The sequence below is a fragment of the Psittacula echo genome, assembly GCF_963264785.1.
Source record: "Psittacula echo genome assembly, chromosome: 3".
NCBI classification, from domain to species: domain Eukaryota; kingdom Metazoa; phylum Chordata; class Aves; order Psittaciformes; family Psittacidae; genus Psittacula; species Psittacula echo.
Window position 1 is genome coordinate 53,428,249 of NC_137736.1, and position 18,523 is coordinate 53,446,771.

General features: G+C 35.2%; 1 protein-coding gene across 2 annotated transcripts in view; it reads left to right on the top strand.

Moving 5' to 3' along the window:
* The window catches only part of NLGN4X (neuroligin 4 X-linked), a gene marked incomplete at both ends in the record, with an annotated part of 118,031 nt that overhangs the window by 36,794 nt on the left and 62,714 nt on the right, over positions 1-18,523 (top strand). The window contains 2 exons of one of the 2 annotated variants that reach the window (XM_080612070.1): positions 6,102-6,161; positions 9,442-9,594. In XM_080612070.1, the coding sequence (XP_080468196.1) occupies positions 6,102-6,161; positions 9,442-9,594 (213 nt within the window). The remainder of the gene's footprint in view (positions 1-6,101; positions 6,162-9,441; positions 9,595-18,523) is intronic. The other variant, XM_080612071.1, reaches the window with a different exon arrangement.

An 18,523-nucleotide genomic window follows, 5' to 3' on the forward strand; every position in this document is an offset into this window, starting at 1 on the left:
TTCTTTTGAGCCATTATAGACAGCTGTGTCAATGCAATGTTCTGTATATAAAGACTTTAAGTTCTAAATGTTGTGTAACTTGTGTAACAAAGTTTTAAACCTTAATTTGAAAGTTTTAAAAATTGTTATTCTTAGTAATTTTTATTCAGAGTATTTTATTAAAAAATGTGCCAAAGTAAGACAGGATGAAAGATTAAACTTAGTAATTTTACAGTTTTTTCCAGGATGAAATTTCTCCAGTATCTCAAGGATATCAACAAGGATGCCAGAGAGGGACAATTCATCAGGGACTGTAGAGATAGGACAAGGGGTAATGGCTTCAAACTTAAACAGGGGAAGTTTAGGTTAGATATAAGGAGGAAATTATTTACTCTGAGGGTGGCGAGGCACTAGAACAGGCTGCCCAGAGAAGTTGTGAATGTTCCATCCCTGGCAGTGTTTAAGGCCAGGTTGGGCAGAGCCTTGGGCAACATGGTCTTGTGTGAGGCATCCCTGCCCATGGCAGAGAGGTTGGAACTAGATGATCTTAAGGTCCTTTCCAACCCTAACTATTCTATGATTGTATGAATAAATTCAATCTAAGCAAATGAAACTATTTTCAGAATAAGAAATAACTTTCAGTTGTGGTTCTTCTAGTAGCTATGACAAGTGTCTAGTGTAAATGCCAGTGTTTATCTTCATCACAGACATGTATTTAACGATCTTCCTGAAATGAATGACTCACTTTCCAAAAATGAAATATATAGGAAGCTTTGAAAAAATTGACTAAAGGGAAGAAATACTGCCCAAAGGTAAATAAATTAAGGTTTTATTTATCTTTTGTATCTTACTTGGAATAAGAGCCAATAACATTTAGCTGGTGAATACAGGATAGTACATCTAATCAGAATGTAGAGAGGCCGACATTTCATGTAACAACATAGCTTCTAAGTGGTAACTGTTGTTACTATCTTTTGTAATCTCTTTTTGATCCTAATAGTGATCAGGATTGCATATCATCTATTCATCTAGTTTTTCAATAGAAGTGTCTATATAGATTTTTTTTTCTCGTAAGTTCTCTAAAACTATTTGAAAGAAGCCTATGAAATAGCATTTTCTTTTTGTTTTAATCCTCATTAATGTATGGAACACAAAACTGTAGTTTTTTTTGCTGCATTTTCTTACAGACCATCCAATTTCAAATATCTGACAGAAAATTGTCTTTTAATTCTCTTTTAGAATCATGGAATAGAATCATGGAATAGAATCATAGAATAGTTAGGGTTGGAAAGGACCTTAAGATCATCTAGTTCCAATCTCCCTGCCATGGGCAGGGACACCTCACACTAAACCATGACACCCAAGGTTTCGTCCAACCTAGCCTTGAAAAGAAACATTTCTTGAAAAGAGACATTTCCTGGCTATACAGCAGCATTTAAACTTTTGCTGTGGTCTGGAATTCTAGTGCTTTGGGATTTCTTTTTTATGTGTGTTGTAGCTGGAGTCATTAAGAATACAAACTCAATTACGTTACATGTTCCTTAGTTAAATGTTGCTGGTATACAGAATTAGCAGCTGCTACCCAAATAGTTCTGTTTTTGTTGTTAATGATATTAAAATAACAGCCATTGTAATCATGGTCTTCTGCTATTCAGTGATAATATAGGAATTAAAATAAACTCCCAGAAATCTAATTCAGACAAAGTGAAGTAAAATTCTGAGCTTTCATTGGCTTCCACATTAAAAACTACAGTAGGAATCTAAGTCTTAATTTCATTTAGGCGAGAGATGGAAGGCATCTAAGGGCTGCTTTGAAATCATTGAATGTGGCTGTTTGCTGGACTTATGCACACTGCTGACAGATTATAATTTCATTTTAATACCTTTATGGGAAGAGTGTGCCAGAGAATAAACCTGTATTCAGACTATTAACTGTACAGAGCATTTTCATGTACATGCATGTGTATATATTTACCCATATGTATACACCCACACAATGGCACACACATTTTGCCAATATTCAGGAAATAATTAAGAAATAATGGTTATTTAAATATAGACAATATGCACATATTTCTTTTTCTCTAATTCAAATCAACAGGCTTCTAAAAACACAGGTATGTAGACTGTCATGGTTTAAACCCAGCCAGTAACCCTGAACCATGCAGCTGTTTGCTCTCCCTGCCACATTCCCCCATCCAGGCAGGATGAGGAGGAGAATTGAAAGAATGTAAGCCCCATGGGCTGAGATAAGAACAGTCCAGTAACTAAAGTAAAGCATACTACTACTAATGATAATAATGATGAGAGAAATAACAAGCGGAGAGAATATAAAACTAAAAGGGGAAAAGGAAGAGGAAAACCACAATAAACAGCAGTGATGCACAATACAATTGCTCACCACCCCCTGACCAATACCGAGCCTGACCCTAGCAGCAATCTGGTCTTTTCCAGGTAACTTCCCCCAGTTTATACGGTGGGCATGACATGCTGTGGTATGGAATACCCCTTTGGCTAGTTTGGCTCAGGTCCTCCAGGCTTCTTGTGCCCCTCCTCACTGGCAAAGCATGAGAGACTGAGCAACAGCTAAAACATGGGTGTGTTATCAGCATTATTCTCAGACTAAAGCCAAACCACAGCACTGCACCAACTACTAGGAAGAAGAAAAAATAACAGTTATAGCTGAAATTAGGACATAGATTCGTAGAGAACTTCTTGGTATGGCTATAAAGGTAGCTGGAGAGCCTTGGCCATAGCCATGAGCCAGGGACAGTGTTATGACCACAAAACTCCCCCACTGATAGACCCTTCTTTTTGGACATGAAATGACTTGAGGCTTGTCCACTAAGAGAAACTCAAAGTTAAGCCAACCTACCAGTCTTGGGAGAAATGCAGAAAAGAAAATACAGTTCCACTTTCCTAATGATCCCTTGAGACTGTAATGAACTGTTGACTTGAGGTGATTGTAAAATTGCAATACCTGTCATGGGATGGGAAACCAAGAGCTTTAGAGATCTATCGAAATGACTGTATGAATAAAACATCTCACTAAGAGAATGACTACTAAATCCTGTGTTAATCTGGTTTGAGCTGGAAGTTTCCAGAAAGTTGAGCATGCTCTCTGTGAAACTAGGAGGTCATACAACTAATAATGTGCTATGTGGTTTCTGAAGACTGAGCGCTTTCCTAAAATTAAATGGGGTCAAAAGGTGCACTATGTGACAGATGCAGCAATTGCATATAAATTGCAGAGAAATGGCCTCAGCTTAAGCAGTAGTTGATAATTTTTTGCTGCCATGAGAGGCTTCAGAATGGATACCTAAAATGCAAGGAGTGGTAAACTGCATGCATGGGACCTCACTACATTACATAAATATATATATATATTTATGTATGTATGTATATATTATCATTATTATCTGGATAGAGGAAGATGTAGAATAAACTGTGAATACATCTGGGAAGACTTGCAATCCCAGAAAATCTGTTTCTGAATGAGATTTTTATTCATTATCAAAGGAAATGTGAGCCAGAAGATGTGCTTACAGGTGTTGACTTCTTCATTCGTGATGGATGTATGCATGGCACTGAGAATGAATCTCAGAATGCAAAGTGACTTTACATCCGCAGATAAATGAAATCAGGTATTTTTTTTTAAGTTTATTAATACGTGGGTCAGTGTTTCAGAATTAAAAACTTTTAAAGATAAATGCTTACTGAATTAAACTTCACAATTACATTGCACATAGAGCTTCTCAGCGAGGAAAAAAGTAGCCCACATGACATCCAAAACTTGGATGTTGACTGAGATTTAAAGCCTGTATCTAACATTTCTCAATGAAGTTGAGATTAGTGAGCATCTGTATTTCATTAACAATCATATTTTACCTAGTTTAATTATGTGCTGAATACATATAATTGAATGCACTCATATATTGCATACACAATAACTATTGAACAGCGGCATTGAAAATGTGAGCTTTGTGTGGAGATGGAGTCTCAGCCACTGCTTTTCACATTTTGACTCACTAATCATCATTACTCCATATCGAATGGCAGTGTTTCCAGAAAATTTCTATAGAAAATCTATATTCTGTCTGTATCAAAGAGAAGCAAACCAGTACACAGAACCCGAAACTGAATATATTAACAATTCTTAAGTACGGTAGTAACGATTAGCTGCATTCTGTCAGTTTTACAATCATGGATGAGATTTACTTAAAACCTTGAATTTTGAGAGATATGAGGACATTTTAATTAGTAGAATAAAAAGAAGTAGTAAAATACTTATTTTAGCTAAAAATGATGTCTCTGTGACATACTCAAAGTTCATGCACAGACTCTGCTCTCGTGAGACCTCACTTGGAGTATTGTGTGCAGTTCTGGTGTCCTCAATGTAAAAAGGACATGGAACTGCTGGAACAAGTCCGGAGGAGGGCCACGAGGATGATCAGGGGACTGGAGCACCTCCCATATGAAGACAGGCTGAGAAAGTTGGGGCTGTTCAGCCTGCAGAAGAGAAGGCTGCGTGGAGACCTCATAGCAGCCTTCCAGTATCTGAAGGGGGCCTACAAGGATGCTGGGGAGGGACTATTCATCAGGGACTGTAGTGACAGGACAAGGGGTAAGGGTTCAAACTTAAACAGGGGAAGTTTAGATTGGATATAAGGAAGAAGTTCTTTACTGTGAGGGTGGTGAGGCACTGGAATGGGTTGCCCAGGGAGGTCGTGAATGCTCCATCCTTGGCGGTGTTCAAGGCCAGGTTGGATGAGGCCTTGGGTGGCATGGTTTAGTGTGGGGTGTCCCTGCCCATGGCAGGGGCGTTGGAACTAGATGATCTTAAGGTCCTTTCCAACCTTAACTATTCTATGATTCTATGATTCTATGAAATTAATATACTGCTCTTTTTCAATGTGTCCTGAAAACTCACTTCCAAATAAAGACAATTCAGGAAAAAAATGGTTAATGTAGTGACTTAGACCATTTGATTTTTTTAGAAGCCATGTTTAATTCATGTCTTAAATTAGAAACTGAGTTTCCTATTCATGTTTCACTCTTTATCAAGTAACCTTTAACAAAAGGTCTACTTGCTACAGGAGCAAGGACGTCACAATGAAATGCTGGGTACAAGGATGTCTTGGTGTCTTTTTTTTTTTTTTTTTTTTAGACAGAAAACAGAAATACTGCACAAGGAAACAAGTGGGAAAAGCTATGTTTATTTCCTCTTGCTCCCATAAGCACAGTCTAGGGCATGTATGGACATGTGTGTTTATCTGTGTGTGCGTGTGTCTGTGCATGTGTATACACCTCACAAGTATTTTGACAAAGCATACTGAATACAAATTAAAATATATTCTTTACTGAATCTGCTAATAAATAAGTACAAGTTCTTTCTCATGGTAAGTAACTGTGTTCAGTTAAATTTCAGGTTTTTCTAAAGAGCATGAAATGTGATACAATATGAACCAAGGCTACTTTTGTACCAATTTCATGTTTGGGATCGACTCAAATCTGTTTCACCTTTTTACAGTCTGTTGTTTTAAATATCTTCTTGCTTATATGGGAAGCGAGATTAAATTTCAAGGTCTTTATGGTCTGTCTTGGTCCAGTCATGTTGAGTAAGATTCAAAGATAGTTTCATTTGCATTATTTCTAATGATTCTTAATAAATCCTAATGAGCATATATGAAATGTTAAGTCATTGAAGCTAGTAACTGAAGGCATTATTTCTGCAAGGTTACAGAACAGAATGAAATAAATTGCATTTCTTGCTTAGAAACCATGATTTGGTCAATTTTTAAATATAATTTTTGGTTTATATTCTTTTTTAATAGCACATTAATTTTGTTTTTGCAGAAATCACTTTTAACTGAAGTAACTGCATTATCACAGAATATGATACATTTTTTCAAACATTTTCAATTTGTTCTTCTTGACATTTTATGTTTATGTGCAGTTTGCATCTTTTTTGTTTTTCGATTTAAAATGTAACAGATTTTGACATTTTTGTTACATTTTTTTGTACTAGTGTTTTTGGTTTTTTTATATTTTTTTATTTTTGAGAACCTGCTGTTTTTGAATTCTCTTTTTTCCCTTTATTCTCCTCCTCACTATGATCCCAGGAGCCAACACAAAGAAAAGCGCAGATGATATAACCAGTAATGATCGTGGTGAAGATGAAGGTATTTTTTGTTTTTTCAAAGCTCAACCCTGATGCATGAACATAAACTTTTAAATTTTTATTATAATAGTGATTATTATTGTTATTGTTATTGCTGTTATTTCAACATTATTTTTAATCCCTTATTTGCAGAAGCACACTTCAGTGTGTGCTTCTTCATTTCCTTCTTTAGAGATTACTTTCATTGTTTTTCTTTTTAAATTTCAAATTAGCATATAGATGACTGCAGTTCCTCTGACATAGGTGTAAAAGTTGTTCCTAAATATGTGTGAAGTGAGTAACATAAATATTATTTGAAACCACTTTTTTTTCCTTTATTCTTTCTTAGGTTGAGAAAATGGAATTTAAAAACATGCATGTGCTCTTTTCCCTCCTACATATTTTCTAAATTCACCTGTTTGAAATTCATGAAAAAACTCAACATCTATCCTTTCTTTCACTTCCACTGTTTCCCCAGTGCACATGCTGTACATTGATGCAGTTGAATTGTGCTTTGTCTTTGCTGGTTTTATGTACTTACTTTTTTTTTTTCTCACAGGATGTGGTTTATTTCAGAACACAAAAATAAAGGCAGCTGTTGATGTTGCTTTATTGTTTTTTTTCCTGTAATCAGCTCGCCTCTGAGATACGTTTGTTCTGACCCTGACCACATTCCCACTGAAATCAATTACAATCATTTTCATTGACTTCTTTCAGAATTGGATTGGATTCACTGAAAGGAAATGTTAAAGTTCACAGTGAAGTACCCAAAAAATTTTTACAAGGAAATACTTTTTTCTTGCCTTGGCATGGCCACTCTATTTGGGATGCACTGATACAGAAAGAAGTCATGAAATTTCCCTTTATTCTCACCGTTTTCATTAAAGTCACACTGACAGCATATTTTACTTTCTATATTTACCAAATTAAGACAAATATTTTTCAAATTAATTGAAAAGATAAAAATCTTGGGTAGTTTATTGGTGTGTTGTTTGTGCAGTATGTTTCTTAATCCTCTCATTCTCGGCCAATCCAAAGTGTTATTCCATGGTTTGGGGTTGGGTTTTTTTCCTGTTTTCTTCTATCTGAATTCAGTTCCAGTAACTGAAATATTTGTCCCTGTTGTTTGCCTTAACATAATATGCATTCTGCATACACTATCTCCTCTTTTCCTGGGAATTCAGCTCAATTGCAGCTACTCTATATGTACACAAAATGCCATAATAAAAAACTCTGGTCTTTCATTCACACTGATTGCCCTCTACTGTACTCCCTTTGTTACTGAATTACACTATTTCTTATAAAACAACAATGCTGTTCAAAATACTCCAAAATTTCTCTGTTATTTTCTGAATATTACCTTCCTATTTCTGTGTAACGTAGGTGTTTTTTTTTAAATGATATCATAATTTTCTGTATCAAATTCTGTATTTAATTTAAGCAAAAGGTAAATTAGAAGCAAAACCAGAATTGCTTTAAAAACTTATGATATATATTGGATTATGAATACATTGTAACTAAGACTTCTTAAAAAATTATAAAATGCTAGGTTTTTTGTGATTAACAAGGGCATCCACTTTAGATCTGAGAACATAAAGCGTGGAGCTCATTTCCTTTATGTTGAAGCTAATCGTGTTCCCATTGAAGGGGAAGAGGAAACCTCCCATTGACTTCAGCAGTGAAAGATTCAACCCTGAGGTAGAACTATGTAATAAGGAAAGATTAAATACAACAAACCATGCCATGAGACTTTGGAGAGAGGTAATTCAGTGGCACAAATAATTGTGTTAAATAACTGTTTGCTTTCATTTTTTCAGGGCTTAGCTTTGCTTTTACAGAAGAAACACTTTCATATAGTTAGCTGAAAATGCTCAGAATTAAAAAAAAATACATCCACTGGAATGCACCTCATTGCTTTATATGATCTGTTTAATAGCTGCATCACTCTTATAGTCACAACAATTAAGATCTTACCACAAAAACTTTTGTTCTGCTGATCAAGTACATAAAATACAGCATGTTTTATATAGGTGGCAACTCATTGCTGATCACATATTTGTTATCTTTTCTAACAACGTTCAGGAGAAGGAAGAGTTTTGGAAGGTTTCAAACCTAGATGGCCTACCTCTAAATATTTAGCTCAGCTTTTTATTTCGCTAGTTCCTTTTCCCACTATTCAGTATACGCTTATCCGACCCAGAAAAGAACACTGCATTTTAATCTCTGACTGTTTTAGAATAATCAGAGACTCTGCTTTCTCTCCTATGTTGTACTGTATGATTGAAAGAAGTGCTCCTATTACACATGCAGATACACCAAATTATTTGTAAAAGGTGTGTATACCTAACGCAGCTTGCTGAATTGCCCTCTGCTTTTTAAAGGACCTTAGCCCCTGTTCCCACTGTTTCTGTAGAGATTGTAACTTCCCAATTTTGATAGTCCGAACCATCTCTGGGTCAGGAGCCTAACTTTTTGATTAGTAATGGAAGAGAGATGAATACAGTACTAAATATAACTCAGTTAATCTTTATAACTCACCGTGAAGTATGAAAGTGTTACTATCAATTTCGTGTAATTTTTTTTATAAATAAAGACCCAGCTGTTTACCTGTTTGCAAGAAGTCAAGAGCTTTTCTGCATATACAGAAGATTAACAATACCATTAAGGAGCATTAATTCAAGGCTGTTCTTTAAGACTTAGCTGCTATGACAAGGAAAAGCACAACACAGAAGACCATTTGATTTCAATACAAAAAATCTGGTCCATGAATTCACGTAAATTCTGATAACTCCTATGCTATTGGAAGAAGGAACAGTGTACTATGTTTACTTCTATTGGAACAATGTGATTTTGTGATATTATCTCATACTGAACTATTGGGACTATAATTTCAACAATGTCTCAGTGAGGAATGGGAAAGTATAGGTTATTATTGTAATTTTATTATGATATGTACAGATATTTCAGAATATTCTAAAAACAGACAGGACTATTCCATAATTTGATTTTTCTCTTTAGGCTTTTAGATTTTTATATACAAATTAAATTCCTTGAAATATTGAAGATATTTCAAGTGTTCAGAGAACATGTCAGAGGAAATACTATTTGAAGTAACCAAGAGAAATACTCAAGCTATAAATATTAGACTTGTAGGATGACCCTAAACTGTGTAAACTAGCTGAAGTGGTGAAATTTCCTATTGAAAACATAGGAAATGTTTTTAGCACTGCTATAAATTGTTAATGCCATATTTCCATATTTTTTATTACTTTATTATGTTTTCCTTACTTGAATTTTTTCAGACATTCATGATCAGAACAGCAAGAAACCTGTTATGGTCTACATCCATGGTGGATCTTACATGGAGGGTACTGGCAATATGATTGATGGCAGCATTCTCGCAAGTTATGGAAATGTCATTGTTATCACTCTCAATTACAGGCTGGGGGTTCTAGGTAAGTGATTATTTTCTTCATCACCAATTTCATATAAAGATGTGATTGCTTTATTTATCTACTGATTGATCCTACATCCTTGGGCTAGTTTTAAAACAGACCATTCTTGCTGGTGGATTTTGAATTCTGTTCAATATTTTATGGAAACTGGGCTAAGTTACTTTCTTTTTGGCAGCTCCCTTCACCTTAGACAAAAATGAGTGGATATTTATAATGATGTTAGTGATCGTTTATTTTAAATTTTTCATTAGATCATATTTGCTCTTGGCTTACTGGTGTAACAAGTTTGAAAACTTGCTTCTTTTTCTTATTAAAATCTTCTCAATTCCATGTAAAGAAAAATAAATTAACCAAGGATTAGTACTCACCAGTTTGAAAACAATGGGTAATGATAGGAAGAGGGAAATGTTACTGTTTATCTGTATTTATTATTTTTGTGTGCAGGTTGTTTTTTGGGGTAGATGATATAAAGGTAATACAGACAAAACAGGCTATGTACACTGATTAAATTTATGTTGCAGGTAATATGGAGTCAAGGAGCTTCAAGGAGTAATGTCACGTTATCTTTTTAAATATAAAGAACTCCATAATAATGAACTGTAATATTGAGAGAAATTAATATTTCTGTCTTTCAAATAGAAAAAACTGCATCTTCTTGACATTATAAAAATTCCTTTGTCAGTACTAGATTGAATAACAAAATAACCTTAGATCCATGACAATACACCACAAATCTTTTCTGCTGCCTTTGTGATTCTAACTCCTGGATGTTTGGACATACCAGGCTCCTCTGCACATGAAGGTTTATTTATTGAAGTTATACTTTTCCATAGAAATTTAAACTAAAAATTTGCTCATAACAGCAAACATTAGAGTTTATTTATCTTAAGGAAAAAACCATATACTTTGTATAGAATAGCATGTAGACTGCTCACATGCTCATATTTCCAGCATTTTACATATGCAAGATAAGGTGTAGTAATTTTGTTTGTGGGGTTTTTTTATTTAGAATGGCATTGACAAAGCTTTTTTTTTTTAAATCGTTCTTGATAGCAAAGTTGATTTATATTCTTGGCATGCACTGTTTTGAAACACAGGAAACTTCTGTTGCTGAGCTGTCTATTAATGTAGTTAATGTGTTTCAACAATGTTCTAGCACATCAGAGTACTATGTTTGGTTTTTTTTTTCTTTTCCCTGATTTCCCATGCTTAAATATGAGAGCATTTTTTTTATGATAGAGTCAGACTTAACCATAAAGCCAGGAATATAAAAGGATATTTTGGTACATTAATGCATGCAGTCTTGGTACTTAGAAGCACTTCCCCAAAAAGGAAAATTAAAAAAGAAAAAGAGAAAAAAATAAGTGAAGAACTCCAGACTTTTTTTAAAAAAGAAATTATTGTTGTTGTTATTGATGTCGGAAAAAGAGTATACCCAGGAACTTGGTGGTAGTTATTTATCTGTAAAAAAGGTTATTTAATGGGTCTCCTAAGAATGTTTTCTCTTGGTTTCTTAAAATCCTTACTGAAGGATACAGGTGATAATAAGTATTTTAAACATTTCATTGTCCAGCTGCTTCATTTCAATCTAAAGGAACAAATACAATATTTTCATTGGTGAACTCCTATTTTTATGTATTTATATTGAAAATAAACAATGGAGAAAGAGAATGCTTGGCATTTAGAAGAAAGGAAGGCACAATACAGAGGCATTCCGAGAAGAAACAGGAAAGTATTGGAAGATTTTAAATGGATTAATAAATGATACAGTTATGTTTGGCATTAAATACTGCTTTTCAACAGTAGCAATCAAGCTTTTGAGACACTATGGAATTTATTCTTTGTTATAGAAGATCTGTGTTTGAATTAGAAGAACAAAAGATATTCAGAATATACATATAGCTTTTAAAAAATCAGGAGAATTGTGTTTTATGAGCATATTTCTGGTTTTTCTTCCTGGGGGAAATGTAAATGTGATCCTGAGAACTCACTAGGTTCTGCCTGACATTGGAAGATAGGTGAATTCCAGGTATTTTTTACTTGCTTAATAAGTAAAAAAAGAAAAAGAAAACAAAAATTTCTTCAGGTAAGCAACCATGTGGAAAACAAACTGTTATTCATGAAAGTTAAAAAAGTAGTATAATTATTATGACATACAATTCGAAAGATTAACAAAATTTGTATCTATTCTAGTCTGGATTGTCTTCTTTTTGAAAGATATCTTTTTTTTCTGTAGATCTGCTGTGTTTTGGTTGCACTGAATTTGTAACTTTATACAAGAAGACACATGCGATCCTGATTTTAATGGCAGAGACGTGTAATTCTGTACCTATTATTGCATCCTGTGATGGAGGAATATGCATTGAATTGTTCACATTAATGAGTTACTGATGACCCTAGATAGATAGATAGATAGATAGATAGATAGATAGATAGATAGATAGATAGAGTGTTTGATCTTTCTTTCCTTTCTTTGGAAAATTATCACTTGAATTGAATAGACCTGAATGCAGGACATCATACTTCCCATAAATGTTAGTTCTGTTCTTGAGGCACATTACATTGTTTCCCTTTCAGTCTACATTGCATCATTAACAGCAGTAGATAGAAAATCTGTTAGGACTGTATAGATAATCACTGGATGATAGTAGCCAGACAAATCATAGAATCATACAATAGTTTGGATTGGAAGGGACCCGAAAAATCATCCAGTCCACCCCACCGGCATGGGAAGGTATATCTGTCACTACATCAGGTTGCTCAAAGCTCCATCCAGCCTGACTTTGAATACTTCCAAGTGTGTGGCACAACTTCTCTGGGCAACCTGTTCCAGTGCCTTAGCATCCTCATTGTGAAAAAAATTCTGCCTTCTATTCAGTCTAAATCTACCCTCTTTCAGTTTCAAACCATTACCCCTTGTCCTATCACTACAGGTCTTGGTAAGAATTCTCTCTTCATCTTTTTCATAAGCCCCCTTTACATATTGAAATTCCTCACTAAGGTCCTCTGGGAACCTTCTCCAGGCCGAACAATCCCAACTCAGACGTTCTTCTTAATAGGAGTGTTCCAGACTTCTGATAATTTTTGTGGTCCTCCTCTGGGCTCGCTTCAACAGGTCCATGTCTTTCTTGTACTGGGGACTCCAGAACTGGATTCAGTACTCCAGCTGGGGTCTTACAAGAGCAGAGAGGCAGAAGCACTTGATGGCTATGCTTCTTTTGATGCAACCCAGGATACAATTGCCTTTCTGGGATGCAAGTTCACATTGCTGGCTCATGTCCAATTCTTTCATCCACCCATATCCCCAAGCCCTTCCCTGCAGGACTGCTGTCAATCCATTCGTCACTCAATCTGTATTGATACTGGGGTTTCCTCTTAATGTGGATACAAGACCTTGCACTTGGCCTTGTTGTCATGGCTGTCAAGATTCCTTTGTATGATATAGCCTATTAAGTGCTCCCTCTAGCATATCAAGTGCACTACTCTTTGCATTGTCCACACACTTGCAGAGGCAACTGCTGCTGATCCTGCCGCTGCTAGCATCAGCTTCCCAAGGTTTAAACTGTGGGAACAAATCCCAGTTTGAGATCCTGGAATCAAATTGATAGCATGATTACATATGTTTGAGAAAATCTGGATTTTGGAAATGCATACATGAGGGAAAATGAAAATTATTAGGGACCAATTTACCTAACTATCCTTCGCTGAGTTTGGCCTAAAGAAGTATCTATACAGCCATGGTATATTTGTCAAGGTAATAGAATATAAACTATATGTGTTTCTTTTACTGCCTTCTGATATAATGTAATTTTAATTGCATTTAATGAAATCTGTGATCATCCTATAAGTTAGTAGAAGTCTTATGAGTTAAAAAGACCTGGTTTTAATACAGCACACTGCACCCCTTGAACTTTAAAACCGGCTTTTAGCAGGCATGATAAAGGCTAGGTTTCTCCATCTTTAGTTGGCAGAAGTCTGGTTGCCTGTTGGCTAAACTGAGATACCGAAAATTCTAGTCTCAGGTTAACTAGAAAGCAGGCATCCTAGACAGAAAAAGAAGGCTTTACTTGACCTTTGGGGCTATAAAACATTTTAACTGGATAATGGAGACAAATATCTTAATACCTATCTTTTCTTCTTCCATCTGGGTAAAATGTAAAGTTTTAGATTGTGCTGTAACTCCAGAATACAGACAAACCACATTTCGTCTACATCTTGAATAACTGCAGAGCTCTCTGGGAATAAGTACTTCATCTCTCCCTCTCTCTCTGTGTTCTGATAGCACCACAGCAAAATAGCAGACAGCTGGAAACAAGACTTACCAACTTCTTAATTATCCCTCTCTATCCTTTGAGTAAAAGTACTTCTGGAATTACTCTTCCTGAGATTTCCAGACCCCCCCAAGCTTGCATGCAGCAATAATATGGGTTGTTGATGTTATTCAGAAGGCCTTATTTTGACTTTGAATATAATTTTGCATTTATCAAAATACATTCCATGGATAGGATCTTTCTGGGATAGTAAAACAGAAAGATATAGATTTTCCTTTTACTTATTTTAGTAGACACTGTTCAAAAAGTGGAGTGCTGCTGTGCTAAGTTTAATTTCTTGTGCACTTTAGGGTTTGGGAGGATCCTGCATGTGCCAGCTCAGTAGTTTCTGTTCCTACTCACACCTCACCGTGGTGACAACGGAAGACACTGCTGGAAATTCCTAACTTGTCCCAGTACAAGTCAGTGCTCCTGTATTTTGATAAATTGCATACTGCAACACACAGAAGTAATAAATTCCACTGTCTCCACCCCTGCCTCCCATCCTGTGTAGGATGATAGAATTTTTTATAATAACTATAAGTGATTCAGCAGTTGGGTTGAATTTTCAGAATTTCAAAACTATATATGGAATTATTTAACTGAAATAATGGAAAATCAGCAGAGTGGAGAATTAGGCAAAATTAACATCCTAATTCAAAGAATGTTATAGTATTACAGAAAATGGGATGGTTTGAATATCCTGACTCACTCAGTCTAGGTATTGCTCAGTTCCTGTTTATTATCTGCTGTCTTAGTCTTCATGAATGTGCTTTAAGAAGAAATTGTATCTTCCCAACCTATCTATAAACACGGTTTTAGTGCCTTTTTCAGGATTATGTTGGCAGGAAAAATACAGAAGTAGAACTATGTTTATTACTGTTTTAGAGTGACATGACCTGAATTCTCTGTTTCATGGTGAGACTTCAATATGCTTAATTCCCATTTAGCTTGTGTATCAGGAAAAAGTAAATCTGAGAAATCACCCTTCATCCAAAAAATAACCCAAGCAACTAACCCAAAACAAAAAAAATAAAATCAAAGCTGTAAAGCCCTAGAATAATTTTTTTTATGCAGTTAAATTCAGTCATAGTATTATACATTTTGAAGAACAAAAAAATCCTATCTTCAAAAATGTTATAATATTCAAATATGAATTTTACGTTCTTGTGTGAGCTATTAAAGGCATACAAAAGATGAATTCTAGAAATGTGAATTGGGCATTTTGGAAGCCAGAATCTTATTACAGGAAAAAGGAAAAGCAAAACTTGAGATGAATTCTAGAAATATGAATCAGGTATTCTGGAAGCCAGAGTTAAGTGAAGCATCTACTGCAGTAAATGAGAGACACTCAGAGTTCAAAATTGTGAAATTGACATCACGTTTCCAAGACCATTTGCAGTTTAACATTTGCTTCCTCTTAGAATTCCGAATCATACAGATAAAAATAGCCTATCTCTTATCTATCTGCCTTTTGGGCAATAAGCATCCATTTTAAGTAGTCTATCTGAAAAGGCTGAACTTCCTTTTAATAGAAATTATATCCACATGCAATTATAGATCATACTGGGCAGTGTAATATAAAAATTTGCACTAAATGTTAACATGCTATGAGGTAGTTCTAGTTTACTTAGTTTACATTTCCTAGTATTGCGTGCATGTGAAAGCATGGCTGTCATCACTTGAACATTTCTGGCAGCATCAAGGTAAGTATGACTCTGTCTAGATTGAAATGATATATGAATTTATGACAATAAAAATGTGACAATTCTTTCATAGTATATATTAATTTAATTATTAATTTAGTAATTTTCCTTATTTTTCCTGTAATAACACTGAAAAGTAAGAATTTTCTGCATTGTGATATGTTTGCAAAAATCATAGTTTTAGGGGATTTATCTATGTTTTTTGTGAATTCCTAATTCCTTATCTGAAACTGTGTGATTTTATACTTATTTGGGTAGTAATCATTCTGTATTAGTAATATGCCTCAGGAATTATTATTTCAGAATTTGCAGACAGGCAATAGTGAAAAACTGTATTTTAAAAGTAGCAAGTTTTTTTAGACTGGAACTATATTTAAGTGTAGTTTCACTTTGTTAGCACCAAGTGGGACTTTTGCTTGAAAGTTTGCAAGAAGAGCTTAAAGTTAGGGTTAAATTTCTCACATATACCTATAAAGTAGGCTGATTGAGTGAAAAGCTTGGAGTATAGCCTGGCAACTATTGTTCATTTTTGTGTTTAACTCATGGATTTTATGTTACTATTATTAAATATATGCTACTACAAAATTCAGAAATTAACTCAGTGACAGTATAAATCTGAAAATATTGACTTACTGTCATTGTCTTAATTGAGAAAAATTGACAATAAAAGAAGTGTAACAAGCTATTGAAATAACCTGTGATTAAGCAGCTGTCACTATAAAATGATGGTTGGTAAAAAAAGTAATATTAAAGTTCAAGCAAAGTTCAAATTTCCTTCAACAACTAATACAGTGTGTTCTGATTCAATAAAAAAAAAACCAAAAACCTAACCAACTCTTGCTATAAAAACTTCCATTTCATCTTTTTTATTGGCAAATCTATTTAAACCTGGACTTACAGTTATTCTTCTCACAACTGAGGAATTTCAGTATGAATTTTAAGCAGGTAAATGAAAGTTACTGGTTGTTTATGCTTCCAAGGATGTGCTGGCCTGCTCTGCAGTTTTTCCCAAAAATCTAATCTTGAAGAAATTAATGACATAATAAACCATCCAGTTGATTTTTCTTTGACACTTACCCAAGCTTCTGATAGCCAGCAGGCAGTTGTGCAGGACAGTTTGTGATAGGGACTTACCTACCACCCTATTGTTCTTTTTCTTCCCTGTGCAACTAATACTCCTTTTTGGAAGACTTAATCTGATTAAATTTGCAGTTTTGGGAACTGTGAAAGAGGTTGGAAGCCACAACACAGCACAGGCTGGAGTGCATGCCATAAGGCAGGTAGAGATAAATTTAAAATGGACAAATTGGTTTTAGCAACTTGCATGAAACCCATTTCCAGCTGTATTTTGTAAATGCTTACTGCCAGCTGTCAAGTTTCTTAAGGCTCTCGTTGAAATTAGATGCTGCTTAGGTTTACTTGGTATTTTCATTTGTCTATACCTTGTGAACAGTGATAAAACTCTTATAAAAGCATAAAGCAAGGTCCTACACCTGGGTCGGAGCAATCCCAGGCACAGCTACAGGTTGGGCAGAGAAGAGATTCAGAGCAGCCCTGCAGAGGACATGGGGGTGTTGGTCGATGAGAAACTTAACCTGAGCCAGCAGTGTGTGCTCACAGCCCAGAAAGCCAACCGTATCTTGGGCTGTATCAAAAGGAGCGTGACCAGCAGGTCGAAGGAGGTGATCCTGCCCCTCTACTCTGCTCTCGTGAGACCTCACTTGGAGTATTGTGTGCAGTTCTGGTGTCCTCAATGTAAAAAGGACATGGAACTGTTGGATCAAGTCCAGAGGAGGGCCACGAGGATGATCAGGGGACTGGAGCACCTCCCATATGAAGACAGGCTGAGAAAGTTGGGGCTGTTCAGCCTGGAGAAGAGAAGGCTGCCTGGAGACCTCCTAGCAGCCTTCCAGTATCTGAAGGGGGCCTACAAGGATGCTGGGGATGGACTCTTCATTAGGGACTGTAGTGATAGGACAAGGGGTAACGGGTTGAAACTTAAATGGGAAATTTAGATTAGATATAAGGAAGAAGTTCCTTACTGTGAGGGTGGTGAGGCACTGGAATGGGTTGCCCAGGGAAGTTGAATTTGAACTGAGGAAAGGAAGGACTCTTTCATTGTTTTCTTTTCTTTTTCTTCATATTTTGGAGAACCTAGTCAGTCAGAACATTGGACTTCTTTTATAATGCTGTTCATATCTATGCGCTGGATCCTGTAGTGAGATAGATTATAAGGACTCTTGCATATTGTCCATAGCGTTCATTTGTTCCTTCTTTTTTCTTTTTAGTATTTATTATGCAATCTACAGAAGTTGTCTTGTTAGCTTGGATCATAATGATTTTAGTAATTGAAATCTGAAACTTTACATTCAACTTCATGTCAGTCAAAAGAAGGTGAAGTCTTTAGAATGCTTTTATATAATAGAACAAGCATAGGGGAGAAGGAAGTTTCCTTCTATAATTTAAAACATTTTGATGATATGGATATAAAATATTTTCACAATATTTTTTATATTCCCACAGTTTAATTTAGAGCATCGACCTGAAATGCAGTGGTGATATAATGGTAATACACACATTGCTTATATTGTAGCTTATTACAGAAAAAGAACTGCGGATGAAGTTCTGAGTGCATTGAAGTTCGTAAGGAATTTGCTAGTCAACTTAAGTGTGGCAAGATTTCAGTGTATTGAATCCCTTTATTTCACAAGAAATCACCAATATGATAGTCTGTGTTTTTAAACAGAGTTGTATAGTTTCCTCAAAAGTGTAAATGCATGCTTTCATAAAGATTCTGACCGACTTAAAGAAATACATGTTAAATCTTTTATTTTGTATTAAATCTTCCATAATTGCAGGGGGTTGCAACATTTTATAGAGAAATTAGAGGGGAAAAAGTATAAAGTGTAACTC